The sequence below is a fragment of the Loxodonta africana genome, chromosome 3 (assembly GCF_030014295.1).
Source record: "Loxodonta africana isolate mLoxAfr1 chromosome 3, mLoxAfr1.hap2, whole genome shotgun sequence".
In the NCBI taxonomy this organism is placed as follows: domain Eukaryota; kingdom Metazoa; phylum Chordata; class Mammalia; order Proboscidea; family Elephantidae; genus Loxodonta; species Loxodonta africana.
In genome coordinates, this window is record NC_087344.1 from 210,136,886 (window position 1) to 210,156,086 (window position 19,201).

Genomic DNA, 19,201 nt, shown 5'->3' on the forward strand with positions numbered 1-19,201 from the left:
AGCTTTATAGGAAAGTGACTAGGTAAAAGGACAAGTGGCTTAGCCACATGCTTAGAATATACTCTGGATCCTGTCTTGCTCCCCTCAGAGAAGTCCGGGCTGCCTTTCAGACCTGTTTTACATCTAATTGTATTTTACAGTTCTAGTCTTCAAGGATAGAAAAACACAAAGACAACACATGTATTAGGGTCACATGATGCTACTGTTCTACTGGGGAAACAGAAAAATGTTACTGTCAATATAATGTTATAAGAAGAAATGACATTTACTGCATTCATTCCCTATGTGCCAGACTCTGATAATTGACTTACCAGGATTCTCTCATCTAATTCTCATATAACAGAATTAGATTTGAGGTAGGTACAGTTATTATCCCGATTTCATAGATGAGGAAAATGAAGCACAAAGAGTTTAAGTAAACATTCACAGGGTGGTACAGCTAAAGCCACAGTTTGAACCCAAGCAGTCTGCCTCTAGAGCCTGAGCTTTTAACCACAATATTTATACTGCCTCTGTCTACTACTGGCTCAACTTGTAAGCTTCTAGTACCTTGTTTTTCTCAAAAAAACAAACACTGATTTGATAGCAGCTATTCTTTTTTTTTATTCTCTAAAAGTTTAGTAAGGTTAAGGACTTAGGCTGCTATAGGGCCAGGCCCTAAAACTGCTTGATGGTGAATGCCATTTGTCCCTCTCCAGAACTTCCTTCATCCATTGGAACCTACTGCATCTGGGCACAGGTTTTTGGGAAAATATCTGATTGCCTTTCCGCATTTCATCTCCTCTCTTCCCTTCCCCTGTCCATCTCCTTATTCTCTTCCCCAAGACTTTCAGATCCTACAGAGTCCCTTCTAACCACATCTCCTTCCTGTACTGTGATAACATATTTATTTGGCATTTTGGTTCCACTCTTCTGCTACTTTCTAGAAGGCTTAGTAGAAAGTACATGCATGGGCTTTGTACTCAGACCTAGGTTTGAATCCCAGATTCACAGATGTGTTTCCTTTTGAGAGATTTATAACATCAACGAATGTTATTGCCTCATCTCCAAATCAAAGATATTATCTCTTCAGTTTTTGCAGGGCTTAGTGAAAAAACACATGCTAAACATGTAGTAGGAACAGGATCACTGTTTGCTTAATGCTTTCTCTTTCCCCTTCTCTCAAAGAATTGTGATTATAGAAAGATTGGCCTCCATAGCCTGTGTCCCTAGAGCTTCTGTTTTCCTCAGTCCTTTTGAGTATGCTGATCCTTTTAGATAAAGATTATGGGAAGTCAGGGAAATGTTCAGATTTGGCAGAAGAATTAGGAAGTATGGGAAAACTGCAAGGAACTTTCACCTTTGACTCGTGTAGAGAAAGAAGAAAGAGAAAGCAGAGGAGAGGAGACTTAGGACTGGCTGCAGAGTGAATCATTTTACTTTTTGAAAGTAGACATTTTGTTTCGCTGTGTAAAAGTAATATAATTTACGGACAGAGCCAAGATGGCAGACTAGTGGAATGCACCAAGCTACCCTGCTGCAACAAAGACCTGCAATACCAAGTAGAACACATACAGACATCAATCCTGGAACCCTGAACTTTGAATGAAAGGATAAATTATTAGATAGGAAGCCGGTGAAAAGAAGAAACTGATCGAAAACAGTGAACAAGATATGGAGTGGAGGTTCCCTGCCGTCCAGCATGGCACAGTAGAGCCATCTTGAGATAAAGCCAAAAACCCCACACAAAGAGCACAGAATGACACCTTCACAGAACTCCCAACAGAAGATAGAGGAATGGCACAGACATACCCAGAGCAAAGTAATGTCCTGTTTGCAGGCTGCAGCTCAAGGTAGTACCCAGATACTCTCACATGGTAACCAGAGGAGCATGCTCCTACAGTCCCCACACTTCTGGCGAGTAGTGCCAAGAACTGCCCCACCCCAGCACCCCTGTCTGCCGGGGACCACAGTACAAACCCGCACCATTTCCCCCCCATCTAGACCTGTCCCTCCCCCTCCCACCTCTCTCTTCCCCGCACTCATACCCCGCTGCACTACATCCGAGCAACTCGGCTTTACACATCTCCCTCCCTACCAGCCAGTCTGGCCGTGTCACGGTGGAGTGACCTGAACCTGTGCCCCCTCCCTCCACACTGGCTCTGCCCTGCTACTCCACAGCTAAGCACCCCAGCCCATGCCCCTCCCTCCCTGCTGGCTTTGCCCTCTACCCCACGGCTGAGCGAGCTGGCCCTGCACCCTTCCCTCAGCTCAACCCCAATGCACCACAGCTGAATGTCTTGGCCTTTCTTTTCCCTTCCTGCCAGCTCCGCACTGCAGCCCTGCAGCTGAGCAAACCTGCATCCCTCCCTCTGCACCGATCTCCCCCACTACACCACAGCAGAGCATCCTGGCCTGTGCCCTTCCCTCCCAGCCAGCTCCACCCTGCTGCTCCACAGCGGAGCATCCCAACCTGTGCCCCTTCCTACCCACTGGTTCTGCCACACTGCTCTGCAGTCCAGCCACCCAGCCCCACGGCCCCTCCCTCCCTGCCGGCTCCGGCCCACTGTGCTACGTGCAGCCCAGCATCCTGGCCTGTGCCCTCTCCATCCCACTGTCCCACAGCTGAGCGATCTTGCCCAGGCACCTCCCTCCCCACCACCTCTACCTCACTACCCCACAGCTAAGCACCCTGGTCTGACCCCTCCCACCCTGCTAGCTCTGTCCCACTGTACTGCAGATGAGCATCCCAACCCATGCCCCTCTTTCCCAACCAGTTCTCCCCTGCTGTGCCACAGCTAAAAGTGCTGGCCTGTGCTGCTCCCTCCCTGCCAACTCTGCCCCACTGCCCCACAGCTTAGCATCCTGGCCAATACCCCTCCTTTCCCACTGGCTCCACCTCACTGCCCCACAGCTGAGCATCCTGACTCGTGACCCTCCCTTCTCATTGGCTCCACCCCCCTGTGCCACAGCCCTGTGACCCAACCCCATCGCCCCTCCCTCCTCACCAGCTCTACCCTGCTGCACTGCAGATAGGTGACTCAGCCCATGCCCCTGCCAGCACCACCATGCTATACCACAGCTGGGCCACCCAGCCCCATAGCCCCTCCCTCCCTGCCAGCTTCATCCCACTGTACCACAGCTGGGCAGCATGGGGCCATGCCCTTTCCGCCCCAGTGCACTGCAGCTAAGGGGCCTGGCCCTGCACCTCTCCCTGACAGCTCTGCCCCACTTCCCCACAGTGAAGCATCCTGGCCTGTGAGCCTCCCTCCCAGCAGGCCCCGCCCCAATGCACTGCAGCCAAGCAGCCCAGCCCTGCACCACTTCTCTCCCCACCAGCTCCACCCCGCTGTGCCACAACTGAGCAACCCAGCCCCACACTCCTCCCCGCCACAGGCCGGGCATGTGGTGCCACAGCCAAGCAATCTAGCTTTGCGTTCCTCCCTTCCCACTGGCTCTGTACAGAAGCCCCTGCAACCGAGTGTCCCCCACCTCATGCCCTCCCTACCCCCCAGCTCTACCCTGCTGCATCACAGTTGAGCAACCTGCCCTGCCCATCCAGACAAGATGTTGAGAGCTCTTGTGCCCACAGACAAACAAGAAACAAAACATGCCCAGTCCATCCACCCCTACATATCAAAACAAACCAAATAAGAATGAAACAAACATACAATCAATAAAGAAAATAACACCTGAATATCTCAGAGATAGCAGACAATATCAAAACATATAAAAAAGCAGGACAAGATGGCTCCAGCAAGTGACCACGTCAAAGAATTAAATAACCTTCCAGTAGATTTTTTTAGAAGGAAAGGCGGTGCAACCACCCGATATGGAATTCAAAAGACTAATATTTAGGGCTCTGCAAAAGATTAGGAAAGAGATCAAGAAAAAAACATAGGTAAGACCAAGGGAAAAATAGACAAAATCATGTAAAACACAGACAAAACCAATGAAAACAGCCAAAATCTACAAAATAGAAGAACTCAGGAAAATAACACAAGAACAAAATGTCAAAATAAACAATTAGAAATCATATAAAAACAGCAACTAGAAATCCAAAACATAAACAACACAATTTCAGAAATGGATAATTCAATAGAAGGTTTTTGAAACAATGGAAGACAGAATCAGAGAGATTGAAGACAAATCCATGGATGCCACTTTGAAGAAAAATCAGAAAAAAATGAAAAATAAAACCTAAGAATTATCTGGGACCCAGTCAAGAACAAAAATGTGTATGTGTGATCGGAGTTGCAGAATGGGAAGAAAATAACACAGAAACATTTGTTGAAGATTTGCTGGCAGAAAACTTCCCAAATATCATGAAAGACAAAAAGCTGGCCATCCAAGAAGCTCTACAAACGCCATATTAGGATTGACACCAAAAGAAAGTCACCAAGACATATCGCAGTCGCACTTGCCAAAACCAAAGATGAAGGAATTCTGAGAGCAGCTCGAGACAAAAGAAGTCACTTACAAAGGGGAAAAAATAAGAGTAAGCTGTGATTACTCAGCAGAAACTGTGCAGGCAAGAAGGCAATGGGATGACAACCATAAAACCTTGACAGAAAAAAACTGCCAACCAAGAATCATATATCCTGTAAAACTATCCCCCAAATACAGTGGTGAAATTAGGACATTTCCAGATAAACAGAAATTAAGGAAATTTGTAAAAACCAAACCAAATTTGCAAGAAATATTAAAGGGAATCCTATGGATACAGAACCTTTTATGGATACAGAGCCAACAACATCAGACAACAACCTGAGGCAAGGACAGAGGACAGCATCAGCCAGATATCACCCTAGGGAAAGAACTCTCAATAATAAAACAATGCTAAAAGATTTAAAACAGGAAACCAGAGACATCAATCTGTAAATGACGATAACGTCAAAACAGTAAAAGGGGGAATAAACAGTGTAGGCATAGAACTTTCAAGTGGAGAGGAAATCAAGGCAATATCAAGTAATAAATGACAGGTTTAAACTTAGGAAGATAAGTATAAACTTCAGCATAAAAACAGAGAGTTAGCAAACCAACACATCAAAATAAAAAACAAAGACTCAATAGACACAAAATTTATAATAACAAAAGAAATGAAAAGAAATTACACAAACAAAAGGAGCTCAACATAGGAAAGTAAGAGAAACAAAGAAAACACCACCACCACAAAAAAAAAGCAGAACAAAATGACAGCAATAAACTCACAGCTATCAATCAAACAATGTAAACGACTTAAATGCACCCATAAAGAGACGGGACAGAGGACAATATGCTTTCTACAAGAGACACATCTTAGACACAAAGATATAAATATATTAAAAACCAAAGGATGGGAAAAATATATTAAGCAAACAGCAACCAAAAAAGAGCAAGAGTGACAATACAAATCTGAGATAAAATAGACTTTAAGGCAAAATCCGCCATAGAAGACAAGGAAGGACATTATATAATGATTAAAGGGACAATTGACCAAGAAGACATTAACCTTAATGTGATCATTAAGGTTGTGTGTCAACTTAGCTGGGCCATAATTCTCAGTGGTTTGGCGGTCATGATGTAGTTTGGCAGCCATGTAGCAGTGGAATCACCTCTATGATGAGATCTGATATAATGTGATCACTTCTGTGATGGGACCCGTTGTGAGTAGCCAGTCAGTTGAAAGGGAATTTCCTTATGGGTGTGGCCCACATCCAGTGTATATGGACTTTCTGGCAAAGCTCACGGGCTTTTGCTCTGCTCTGAATCCTGCATTTGGCTTGTCAGCATCTGACCTCTAGGCCTTGGGACTTGGGCCAGCAACCTGCCGTCTTACCTGCCAATCTTAGATTTACCAGCCTTTGCAGCCATAAGACAGCAGCCTGATGTCTGACCTGTGGATCTTGGGTTCGTCAGCCCCTGCAGCTACATAAGTCAAGAGAAGCCCCAGCCTGATGCCTGACCCACAGACTTGGAACTTGCCAGCATGAGCCATTTCCTTGATATATACGCTTCACTGATTTTCCTTCTCTAGAGAAACCAACCTAAGGAATGTAATAAATATCTATGCAGCCAATTATAGGGCTCCAAAATACAAGAAAATAAACTCTAACAGCACTGAAAAGAGAAATAGTTCCACAATAATAGTAGGCGACTTCAACACACTATTCTCGGTAAAGGACAAAACATTTAGAAAAAAACTCAACACAGATACAGAAGATCTAACAGGCACAATCAATCAACTTGATCTCATAGACATATATAGAACACTCTACCTAACAGCAGCAAAGTATAGTCTTTTGCAATGCACATGGAACATTCCCAGAATAGACCACATTTCAGGTGACAAAGCAACCCTCAATAAAATCAAAAACATCAAAATAATACATAACATCTTACCTGATCACAATGCAATAAAAATAGAAATTAATAACAGGAAGAGCAAGAAAAAAAAAATGAAAACTGAATAACACCTTGCTGAAAAAGCACTGGGTAATAGAAGAAATCAAAGAGGGAATTTAAAAATTCCTAGAATCAAATGAGAATGAAAACACATCATACCAAAACCTTTGAGACACAGCAAAGGCAGTGCTCAGAGGTCAATTTATTGGAATAAATGCATACATCAAAAAAGAAGAGAGGGCAAAAATCAAAATGTTAACCCTATAACTCAAAGAGAACAGCAAAAGAAGCCCACAGTCACCAGAAGAAAGGAAGTATTAAAGATCAGAGCAGAAATAAATGGAATAGAGAATAGGAAAACAGTAGAAATAATCAGCAAGCCTAAATGTTGGTTCTTTGAAAAGATCAACAAAATCAACAAACCAATGGCCAAACTGACAAAAGAAAAACAGAAAAGAAAGCAGATAACTCAGATAAGAAATAAGATGGGAGACATCATAACAGACCTAACTGAAATAAAAATTTCTTATTTAACTGAGATAAAAAAGAACATAACAAAGTACTATGAAAAACTATACTCCAACAAATTTAAAAACCTACAGGAAATGGACCAATTTTTAGAAGCACACTACCTACCTAAACTAACAAAAACTGAGGAAAAAAATCTGAACAGACCCATAACGAGAAGAGATTGAAAAGGTAACAGAAACTCCAAACAGAAAAATCCCTGGCCCAGACAGCATTACTGGAGAATTCCACCAAACCTTCAGACAGGAGCTCATACCAGAACTATCCAAACGATTTCAGAGCATAGAAAAGGAAAGAATACTCCTGAATTCATTCTGTGAAACCAGCATGATCGTGATACCAAAGCCCGCAAAGACACCACAAAAAAAGAAAATTACAGCCCGATATCTGTCGTAAATATAGATGCAAAACTTCTAGCCAATAGAATTCAGCATCATATCAAAAAAAAAAAAAAAACACCATGACCAAGGGGATTCATACCAGGTGTGCAAGGATGGCTCAACATTAGAAAATCAATCAACGTGATCCACCACATAAAGAGAACAAAAGAAAAGAATCACACGATCATCTCAGTCAATGTAGAAAAGGCATTTGATAAAGCCCAACACCCATTCCTGATAAAAACTCTCAATAAAAGGAATTTCCTCAACATAATAAGAGGCATCTATACAAAACCAACAGCCAACATCATTCTCAATGGAGAGAGCCAGAAAACATTCCCCCCTAGAACAGAAACAAGACAAGGATGCCCTTTATCACCACTCCTATTTAACATTGTGCTGGAAGTTCTAGCTACAGCAGTAAGGCAAAATAAATAAATAAATAAATAGAGTGTATCCAAGTTAGTATGGAAAAAGTAAAACCATTCCTGTTTGCAGATGATATGATACTGTACATAGAAAACCCCAAAAATCCTGTCTTAGTCATCTAGTGCTGCTATAACAGAAATATCACAAGTAGATGGTTTTAACAAAGAGAAGTTTATTCTTTCACAGTGCAGTAGGCTAGAAGTCTGAATTAAGGGCGCCAGCTCCAGGGGAAGGCTTTCTCTCTGTCAGTTCTGGAGGAAGGTTCTTGTCATCAGTCTTCCTCTCGGGTCCCAAGGACACTCTGTGCTCATGGCACTGTTTTCTTGGTGGTATGAGGTCCCCATGTCTCTCTGCTCAATTCTCTCTTTTATATCTCAAAAAGATTGGCTTAAGGTACTATCTAATATTGTGTATCTCATTAATATAACTGCCCCTAATCCATCTCATGTGATTTACAGCACATAGGGAAATCACATAAAAGTAGAAAATCACACAATACGGGGACTTGTGGCCCAGCCACGTTGACAGATATTTGGGGGGACATAATTCAATCCATGACGAATTCCACAAGAAAACTACTGGAACTAATAGAATGATTGAGCCAAGTAGCAGGATCAAGATCAACATACAAAAATCAGTTGGATTCTTATATGGCAACAAAAAAAACTATGAAAAGGAAATTAGGAAAATAGTACCATTTATAATAATAATAATAAAAAAATAGCACCTAAAAAAAATAAAATACTTAGGAATAAATCTAACCAGGGATGTAAAAGACCTATACAAAGAAAACTACAAAACATTACTGCGAGAAAACAAACGAGACCTACATAAATGGAAAAACATACCATGCTCATGGATAGGAAGAGTCAACACTGAAAATGTCAGTTTTACCCTAAGTCATCACAAATATAATGCATTCCCAATCCAAATACCAACAGCATTCTTTAATGAGATGGAAAACTAATTGTTAACTTTATATGGAAAGGTAAGAGGACCCAGATAGGTAAAGCATTATTGCAGAAGAAGAGCAAAGTAGGAAGCCTCACACTACCTGATCATAAACCTACTATACAGCCACAGTAGTCAGAACAGCCTGGTAGTGGTACAGTGACAAACACATAGACCAGTGGAACTGAATCGATAACCCAGATATAAATCCGTCCACCCTACAGTCAGCTGATCTTTGACAAAGGCCCAAAGTTCATTAAATGGGTAAAAGATAGTCTCTTTAACAAATGATGCTGACAAATTGGATGTCCATCTGTAAAAAAATGAAACAGGACCCACACCTCACACCATATACAAAAACTAACTCAAAATGGATCGAAGACCTAAATGTAAAACCTGAAACTATAAAGATCATGGAAGAAAAAATAGGGTCAACGCTAGGGGACCTAATATATGGCATTAATAGGATATAAGCCATAATTAACAATCCACAATCACTAGATAACTGAAGCTCCTTAAAATTAAACACTTAGGCTTGTCAAAAAACTGCACCAAAAGAGTAAAAAGAGAGCCTACAGGTTGGGAAAGTATTTTTGGCCACAACATATCCCACAAGGGTCTGCTTTCTAAAACTCATGAGATACCGTGTCTCAGGCTGGGTTCTCTAGAGAAGCAAAACCAGTAAAGCAAATAAATATATATTGAGAGAGACATATAAATATTGATATGTTTATGTCACGGAGATGGCTCATGCGATTGTAGAGGCTGGAACGTCCCAAGTCCGTGGATCAGGATAGAGGCTTCTCCTGATTCACGTAGCCGCAGGGGCTGGCAAACCCAAGATCAGCAGGTTGGAGAATAGGGCACTTGTTCACAGGCTGTGAAGATCAACGAATCCCAAGATTGGCAGGTAAGCTGGTAGCTCAAGTCCCAAGAACCTGAGGTCAGATGAACAGGAGCCAGCTGTAGGATCCAGAGCATGCAAAAGCCAGAACGTCCACACAGCCAAGGAAACTCCCTTTCAACTGATTGGCTGCTCACAGCAGATCCCATCATGGGGGTGATCACATATAAACACTGAGAATCACGGCCCAGCCAAGTCGACACACAGCCGTATGTTCTACATCCGACTTTGCTGAGTAGCATCTAGAGTAGTAAAAGCTTGCAAGTGGCCATCTAAGATACATCTGCTGTTCCCATCCAGAGCAATGGAGAATGAAGACAAAGACGCATGGGAAATATTAGTCCAAAGGACTAGTGGACCACAAGTACCACTGCCTCCACCATGACTAGATGGTACCCAGCTGCTACAGCTGAGCTCTCAGAGAGGGATCACAATAGAGGGTGCCAGACAGAGTGGGAGAAAAGTGTAGAACAAAATTCAAACTCAAGAAAAGAGGCCAGATTTCCTGGCCTGACAGAGACTAGAGGAACCGTGAGATTATAACCCCCAGAAACCCTTTTAACTTAGGAACTGAAGTCACTCCTGAAATTCACCCTTCAGCCAAAGATTAGACAGGCCTATAAACAAACAATAACATACGTGAGGAACGTGCTTCTTAGCTCAGTCATGTAGATGAGACCCAGTGGGTAACACCTGCCCAAAAGCAAAGACGAAAAGGCAGAAAGAGACAGGAAAACTGGACAAATGGCAAGGGGGAACCCAGGATGGAGAAAGGGAGAGTGTTGACACATTGCGGGGATTTCAACCAGTGTCACAGAACAACTTATGTATAAATTGTTGAATGAGAAACTAATGTGCCCTGTAAAGTTTCACCTAAAACAATAAAAAATAAATACATAGCCCCGCACCTTAGTTACTATTGGAGCTCTGGTGGTACAATAGTTGAGCAACGGCTACTAATCCAAAATGTCGGCACTTGGAATCCACCAGCCACTCCTTGGAAACTGTATGGAGCAGTTCTACTCTGTCCTATAGGGTCAGTGTGAGTTGGAATTGACTCCAGGCCAATGGGTTTTGTTTTGTTTTGTTGAGTCATGTATTCAAACTAATCAATCCAAATAGTCCACATTCATGTTTCCAATCAATCACTGTAAAGCCCCTTCGAGTTGCTCTGCCTCGTGATCTTGCAACTTCCAGTCAGCATATTGTAACCTAGTTCCTGGTTTCCAGCCTCCATCTGTCCCCCAAGAAACGTCTGCTGCTTGGATTCGTGGGTCTTTACTCTGTGTGGGCTATCATCTCCCCATTCGAGTGTTTCTTATGTTTAATAATCTGTTTTTACTTAAAAAAAAAAAAAAAGGAATATGTTGTTATTTCTGAGATCTGTTATATGTTTTATTCATTAAACGGATTCTTATTCTAACACCTGTCTCTTTTAACCTGGGTTATTCTTTGAAGTAACAAAGACTTTCCCTGTGACCCTTTTTATGGAATGTATATCTCCAAAGGTTTGTATTTATTTCCTCTCACCTTACAGGAATAAAAGGAGCCCTGGTGGGACAGTGGTTAAAACTCTCGACTGTTAACCAAAAAGTCAGAGGTTTGAAACCACCAGCAGTTCTGCGGGAGAAAAATGTGGCAGTCTGCTTCCATAGAGATTTACAGCCTTAGAAACCCTATGGGGTACTATGAATTGGAATCAACTCTATGGCAGTGGGTTTGGTTTGGTTTGGTTTTTTTTACAGGGATAACATGCCACCATAGGACAGTGCTTTTTAGAATTCCTTCGTTTATACCTTTATAGGAGGCTAACTATTCTGGAGCATACGATAGCTTCCTATTTCATTCCTGGTCCCACACTGGATTTTTATATGTTTGATCATTTGCTTTGATATTGAACAGTCTTTTATATTGGCTATTGATTTCTCTTTGTTACTCTTACCATTTAGCAAGTTCTGTGACTTGGAAGTCTACTTTTAAGTGAATCCACTGCATGGGGAAAATACTTTCAGTAATATTTTCAAATAATATTTTGTACAAATTAAGTATGATTACAGCTATACCCACACCTGAAGAACAGATAAACAGTTTAGCAGTGAGACACTTACCTTCAGAACGTAAAAATTTGTTTTGAGTCCCCATTTGAAAATATTTAAAATGTATTAGACATTTTAAATGCCTCCTTAGGGAATAAAGTGAAAATTTTTCATTTTTAGTCTACATAACATGAAAACTTGTACAAAAGTATGTTTTCCTATGGCAAGTATGATTTATACTAGAACACTAAAATTTTCTCCAAACAAAATTCTCACCCCCAAATACCTGTTGTTGTTGTTGTTAGGTGCCGTTGAGTCGGTTCCTATGCACAACAGAATGAAACACCGCCCTGTCCTGAGCCATCCTTACAATCGTTGTTATGCTTGAGCTCATTGTTGCAGCCACTGTGTCAGTCCACCTCGTTGAGGGTCTTCCTCTTTTCCGCTGACCCTGTACTCTGCCAAGCATGACGTCCTTCTCCAGGGACTCATCCCTCCTGACAACATGTCCAAAGTATGTAAGACGCAGTCTCGCCATCCTTGCCTCTAAGGAGCATTCTGGCTGCACTTCCTCCAAGACAGGTTTGTTCGTTCTTTTGGCAGTCCATGGTATATTCAATATTCTTCACCAACACCACAATTCAAAGGCATCAACTCTTCCTCAGTCTTCCTTATTCATTGTCCAGCTTTCACATGCATATGATGTGATTGAAAATACCATGGCTTGAGTCAGGCGCACCTTAGTGTTCAGGGCGACATCTTTGCTCTTCAACATTTTGAAGAGGTCCTTTGCAGCAGATTTGCCCAATGCAATGCGTCTTTTGATTTCTTGACTGCTGCTTCCATGGCTGTTGATTGTGGATCCAAGTAAAATGAAATCCTTGACAACTTCAATCTTTTCTCCGTTTATCATGATGTTGCTCATTGGTCCAGTTGTGAGGATTTTTGTTTTCTTTATGTTGAGGTGTAACCCATACTGAAGGCTGTGGTCTTTGATCTTCATTAGTAAGTGCTTCAAGTCCTCTTCACTTTCAGCAAGCAAGGTTGTGTCATCTGCATAACGCAGGTTGTTAATGAGTCTTCCTCCAATTCCGATGCCCTGTTCTTCTTCATATAGTCCAGCTTCTCATATTATTTGTTCAGCATACAGATTAAATGGGTGTGGTGAAAGAATACAACCCTGATGCATATAACTAGTATGTATAAATACTATATTCCCTATAGCTATTACTTGTGTTTCTGACTTACTAGTATTAAATATCACTTTTTCTTATATTATTATACCTCAGCCTTCTATCAAAGCCTATAGTCATTATTCTTAGAGCTTATCCCTCTAACTTTAATTCAGTTTTTCTCCATAGATTATATATAAAGTTCTTCAAACAATAAAAGGCACCATAAGGGAAAAGAGTTATAATTGTTTCCCACATGTTTTATTTCCAAGAGGTTGAATTCATGTATTCCAAGATTTTGAGTTATGGTGAAAATGTTTACCAGTATTCATCTGATAGACATATAATAGATTTTAGGATTTCTGTTTTATTCCAAGGAGTCTTATACATTGATATTAAAAGCAATAGGAAATAGACTTCCGCCAAACAATTTTAAAGTCTGGATTCAAAAGAATCATATTTTTAAGATACATTTCATTCTATTCTAAGTCAGAGTATTATCAACCTTTTGTACCTGGAAGGCAGTTTCACCTCAGGATATAAAAATGTTTAAGAGAGGTGACATAGCTTGGTTAAGATTTGGAATCCGAGAGACCTGTGTGTGTTTCAGTCCCTGCTCAGCCACTTAGAAGGCTGTGTGGCAAGCATTTTTCTTTAAACTTCAGGTTCCTCACCTGAAACGCAGGAATGATCCCTATTTGACTCATTGTTCTGAAGATTAGATGACATATAGGCTGTTTAGTTTAGCACTTTCTATGTGGTAAATGCTTAATAAAGAGCTAAGCCCATCACAAATGAAATTGCCATGAGTTGGAATTGACTTAAAAACAATGTGGTTTGGTTTTTTTTCTTTGCTTGCTTGCTTGTTTTATTAGTCAGTACATATTTATTAAGTACCTACTTTGTGCTAGATGCTGTTCTTGGGGGCTGGAGTAATTGCACTGAATAATAAGATCCTTGTTTTCTAGTTGTTGTTGTTGTCGTCGTCGTTGTTAGGTGCCGTTGAGTCTGTTCCGACTCAGCTACCTTATATATTAGATAAAAATACACCAGGTGGTAAGGAAGAACAAAGTAAAGTTGGGAGATAACGGACCGCTATACTTTTTTAACTTACTTTTAAAAGATTCCCTGAAAGTCCTTAAAACACTTCTGATTCATATCTGAAGCTCTCATACATAGACAGTAATTTCTGTCTTGGGCTAAATGTGCTTAAATATTCACTTTTAGCCTCTGATGTTTAAATAATAAAAATAGAATTAATCAGCAGATATTTATTGTGAACTTGCACGTACTATGCTAAGCCTTGTGAGAACACCAAAGTTTATGTCCTCTAAAGAATTTCTACCTTCCATGAGAGGATATGCCTAACGTGTGAAAATTTTTAATGAGACTAGAAAGCAGTATTTTAAAAAACACTAAGTATTTTGTGCTGTGGTTCCACTTATCCTCCATGTTAAAATGTATTTTAAAATATTCTTGATTTGTTTATCAACCAAATATACCTATGCACTTGTTTTTTGTTTTTATTTCTTTAACTCTAAAGATCTTCAAGGATTTCTCATAGCCCAAAATTTTCTAAATGAATATTGTTTATTTGGATAAAACTTTTAGCTGAACAATTTTTCTGTGTCTAGTTTTGTCACTGATTTTGAGATCATGCATAAGTCTGTAAAATATGGTCTATCTAAAAGCAGGTAGAAGAATTACATGACATATTAAAGTCCCATTTGATTATTGAAATCTGTGATATGTCATTTACTTTTTTTCAGTTTCAAAGTTTGTTAAAATTAGAATAATCTTACCTCTGAAGTTCTGAGGCAATTCTTAGACTATACTTAATTTATAGTCTTTTACATTTTCTAGTCATGTATTTTTTTTTTTTTTTAGGTTACAAATACTGTTCCACTTCTTTCATCATTTGATGATTTTTCTAGTTTCTGATTCATAGGAATCAAGTATACTTTTTAATTTCTGATACATCATCACTGTCACTGAACTAAATTAATCACAGATTTTGATAGAACAGTAGGGTGGGAAAATCAGTGACCCAGTCTGGCTTATATTGGGCTATTAAAAATAGTTAATTCTTAGAGCTATGATCAACTTTTTTTCAAAAATACACCTTGAAAAATAGACATTCTCTCTTAGAAACTGGTAATATTTCACAGATGACGTGAGTGTGCTCCACACTTTGGAATTGAAATAGGGAGCTCAATTTATTTCCAGATTAGGGTTGTATAAGGATTCGATTCAGTAGTTTAAAAGTTGTTGTGTGCTAGTTTGAGTATGTCATACTCCCCTACAGTATGTATATGTACATATCGCCATCACCATATCCCTGATTGTTTTTTTATTCCCAGGAAATGAAAACTACAAACAAATAGCAATGTGTATTCTCTACCACATCAGCATGGATGACCGCTTTAAATCCATGTTTGCGTACACTGACTGTATACCACAGGTGAGTGGTTTCAGCGTTTTAAGAAACATTCAACAAGCATGTGTTTTTCACTCTCTTCTCTTGATCTTGCCCGATTTACTTTTTAAAAATATGTATATATAAAATTCCCTGTTCATTAATAATATAAATTTGTTAGAGAAAATTTGGAAAGTAAAGAACAGTGTAAAACCCAGAGATAACCATTTAATATTTTGGGTCACTTCGTTCCACATACTTAAAAAATACTCATATATTGGCTTTATATGGTATATATAATTGCCTATTGCATTACTTAATAAGTCATAAATATGCTTTCATGTCATTAAACAGCCTTCAAAAACTATTTCTAATGGTTGTATAATATTTCATGGATGTACCATAATTTAACCACTGTTAAATTGTATGTTTAAACTTTTTTTTCAGTTTTTCACATATAAATGTGTAAGCAAATGAAATGTAGAATAAGTATCATAGTACATAAATCTTTATCCACATTTCTGAGTTTTTCTGTAACTTAAATTCCTAAAAGTAGAAGTACTAATTCAGCAGGTATGAACACTTTTGTATTTGATTCATTATGGTCAGATTACCTTTCAGGAATACAGAAGTATATTCCTAACTAGCATTTCATTTTTGACAAGACTGGCTATTACCATTTCTCTAAAAGTGTGGTGTCTCATTACTTCCTTTCATTTGCGTTTCACAAATATTGGAGAGGTTGAGCATTTTTTCATATGCTTTTATCCATATTCTATTACAAATTTTTCATGTCCCATTTTTGTATTGCCATGTTAAGACTTTTCATATTGATAAATGAGATCTATGTATATAATAACTATTTAAACTCTTTGTCATGTTACAGATACCTTTCAACTTTGTCATTTACTGTTTAATGTTGTGTACAGTTGGTGGTTTTAAATGCCTTGCATTCTCTGATGGGAAAATGCTTTACCAAAATTATTATAAAAAAGTTTTATAGCACTTGCCTCAAGATTTTTCTGTGACTCAGTTTTTTGGTGTATTTCATGTGTTAGGTCTGTTTCATGTGTCATAAGAACATGTTTACTGGGTATTTTTTATATGAAATGTAAGTGTAGAGATTCCACACATGTGGTCCTACTCTTGAGAATTTATGTTCATAGAATCACTATTGTGCCTTAGATCTTTATTAAACTGAGCTCTATTAATTTGAATATCTGGAGATTTAGACACCAGTTAGGCTGATTTTTAATGTTACATTATTTTTTACAAAACAGTTTTTTAAAATAGAAGAAACAAAATTGGAGAATGTATAATACACAATAAAAATAGCACTTTTAAAAAACATTTTAGAAGCATGTGAATGGCAAGTCATACTTATTAATTTCTCTTAAGACTCTTACTAGACAATTCGTTGTTAGCCTAATGTGAGTTAATAAATGGATGTTACTTGAAAAATGATTAAGATATAGTTAAAAAAAAAAAGCCTATAATTTCACTTTTTATTAATTTTTTTCCATCCTTCTATTCATTCCAAATGGGTAAAGCAACTCTAAAATTGAATTTGCTGTTCCAGAATTTGAACACTGTGCCTACATGCAATTAAAAATAGATGCACTGTCAAGGGTGATTTCTTAGCTTTTATATCAGGATATAAACTAATTATGCTTGTTTATAGGAAGTCGACATCCCTCAAAAAACATACAGCACATCTTATTTAAGGAGGCAGACCTTCTCACAGAGATAGCACATGTCAGACTGTAGCCAAGGCTAACTGAAATCAAACTCTTTGTCAAACAAGTTTTCAATAAAAGAGTAACCATGTCAAAGGGAGATTACAGGTGATTTACTGTGGTCTCACTACGTATGTTCCAAGGGTTTCTGTTTTGCAATTTCCAAGGGGTTTCTTAGTCCCATATAGTGTCCGAACTGCCTTGGCTATAGGATATGAATTGGAAAGCAGCCAAACAAGAATAATATTCTTGCGTAGATTGACTGTTTTTATCCAGATTCAATTAAAATGATAATAACAATTAAAAGAGAAATGAGAAGTAAAAGGGGTAGAAAACTTATTTTGTTGAATTTTGAATTTGAAGTTATCCTACTCTTTTATAATGTATAATTTAAAATTTAAAATATAAAATTTTATTTTAAATAAAACAAGCAGAAATAAGACCTGTTTAGATTACTTTTTGAGACACTTACTACAGCAGTTTAAAACTTTGTATAAGCCGCAGCAGTTCAGTGCCCAGCTCCTAGCCAATAGGTCCGCAGTTAGAACCCACCCAGCAGCTCTGCGGGAGAAGGACCTAGCAATCTGCTTCCCTAAAGATGACAGCCAAGAAAACCCTATGGGGCAGTTCTACTCTGTCACGTAGGGTCACTGTGAGTCAAAAATCAACTCAATGGTGCCTAACAACAAAACTTTGTATACAGAAAGTTCTTCCGTTCTTTTTTAAGAACGATATTCGTCCATGTTTTCTTGCCAATTTTATTACTTCGAACATTTCTGCAGTGGCGTTTTCAGAGCATTTATGATCTGTATTCTATAAAAGCAGTCCCTGGGTAGTGTAAATGGTTAACACGCTCAGCTGATAACTGAAAGGTTGGAGGTTCAAATCCATCCAGAGGCACCTTGGAAGAAAGGCCTGGCAATCTACGGGAAAATTAGTCATTGACAACCCTGTGCAGCACTGCTCTATTCTGATACACATGGGGTCGCCACGAGTCAGAATTGACTTAGCAGTGGCAACTGTTTGTATGGTAGTATCTCATGAACAAAACATTTCAAAACTCATTCAAGATTCAAAGTTATTATTTTTTTTTTTTTAAAGTTCAGCTCTAATGGGAATAGTGAAGTTATGTTACTAAATTATGTTGTAAATGTCCTAAAGCCTTTTTAGTATGAGGTCATATGTTGAGAAAATCGCACGATACCTTAGAATATATTTGTTCCAAAAGTACGTCCAAACTGCAGCTTGCACTTCAGGATTCAGTTTTGTCATATTCAGGGAAAAACTGATATGGTGTAACTGCCACCCAGTGCCACATGCGCTGCAGAATAGAGGTCATGGAAGACAAATGAGGAATTAAATTGACATCCCCAAGCTCCTTTCAGGAATTAAAAAGATACTCCTTTCATAGGTATTGGCTACTCCAAGTAATGTTTATAATGCTAGTAAAGCTTTCAGCTCATTTGTGACAGCAACTAATTAACCTTTTGTTAAAGAAGGCCGTATCTGAAGTTTGGAATTTCATGGAGTTAAAATAACATTCCACTCTTTTTGAAATTGTGCACATTCATTTTTGTTGAGTAATGATCTTCAAGTATTGTACGTGAATTTTTCAAATGAAAAGCCTAAAATGCCTTTGAGGTAGGAAAGCAATAGCTTTAAAATATGCTCAATATTTATAAAAGTGAACTGTAATTCATATTAATTTCACTGATTAAAAAAGAATGTGAAATATGGTTATGTTCTTTATTTGTATTAGATAATATATGTAAAGGAACTTTGTAAACTATAAAACACTGTACAAAAGTAAGGTACAATTAGTTAAAATAGCAGGTCTTGTCATTTTGGACTCATTCATAGTATGATTTGAATATCTTCTTATATGTGTTTTACAGGATAAACCTATAATTAGATTACAATTCACTTTTGTAAAATATTTAATATCCAGAGTAAGTGATTCTATATAAAACATGCTTTATAGTCCTTCTCAGTATTATATTGCATGGCTTCTTTATTGCCTCTAATTATCCAATATATTCAAGTTTTCTTCCCCTATTATGTCACTATTCTGCAAAATCTTTGGGCCAGATCAAGTCTTCTTTATATGTGATCTTAAGGGTCTAAGTTGGTAGATTGTTTCAGGTAAGCATACTTGGGGATAACCAGGAGTTAATGGTTGTATTCTAATAATAGTTAAAAGTACACATTAACAGTTCATTGTTATTTAGACCTCTGAGACGCATGTTTTGTTTAAATAGGTGCAAATGCCAACCAGATGCTTATAAA

General features: G+C 38.8%; 1 protein-coding gene across 2 annotated transcripts in view; it reads left to right on the forward strand.

Moving 5' to 3' along the window:
• Nucleotides 1-19,201, forward strand: part of KIFAP3 (kinesin associated protein 3) — a 257,782-nt gene that overhangs the window by 136,437 nt on the left and 102,144 nt on the right. For both annotated transcript variants that reach the window (XM_010594968.2, XM_010594969.3), the window contains exon 11: nt 15,124-15,224. In XM_010594968.2, the coding sequence (XP_010593270.1) occupies nt 15,124-15,224 (101 nt within the window). The remainder of the gene's footprint in view (nt 1-15,123; nt 15,225-19,201) is intronic.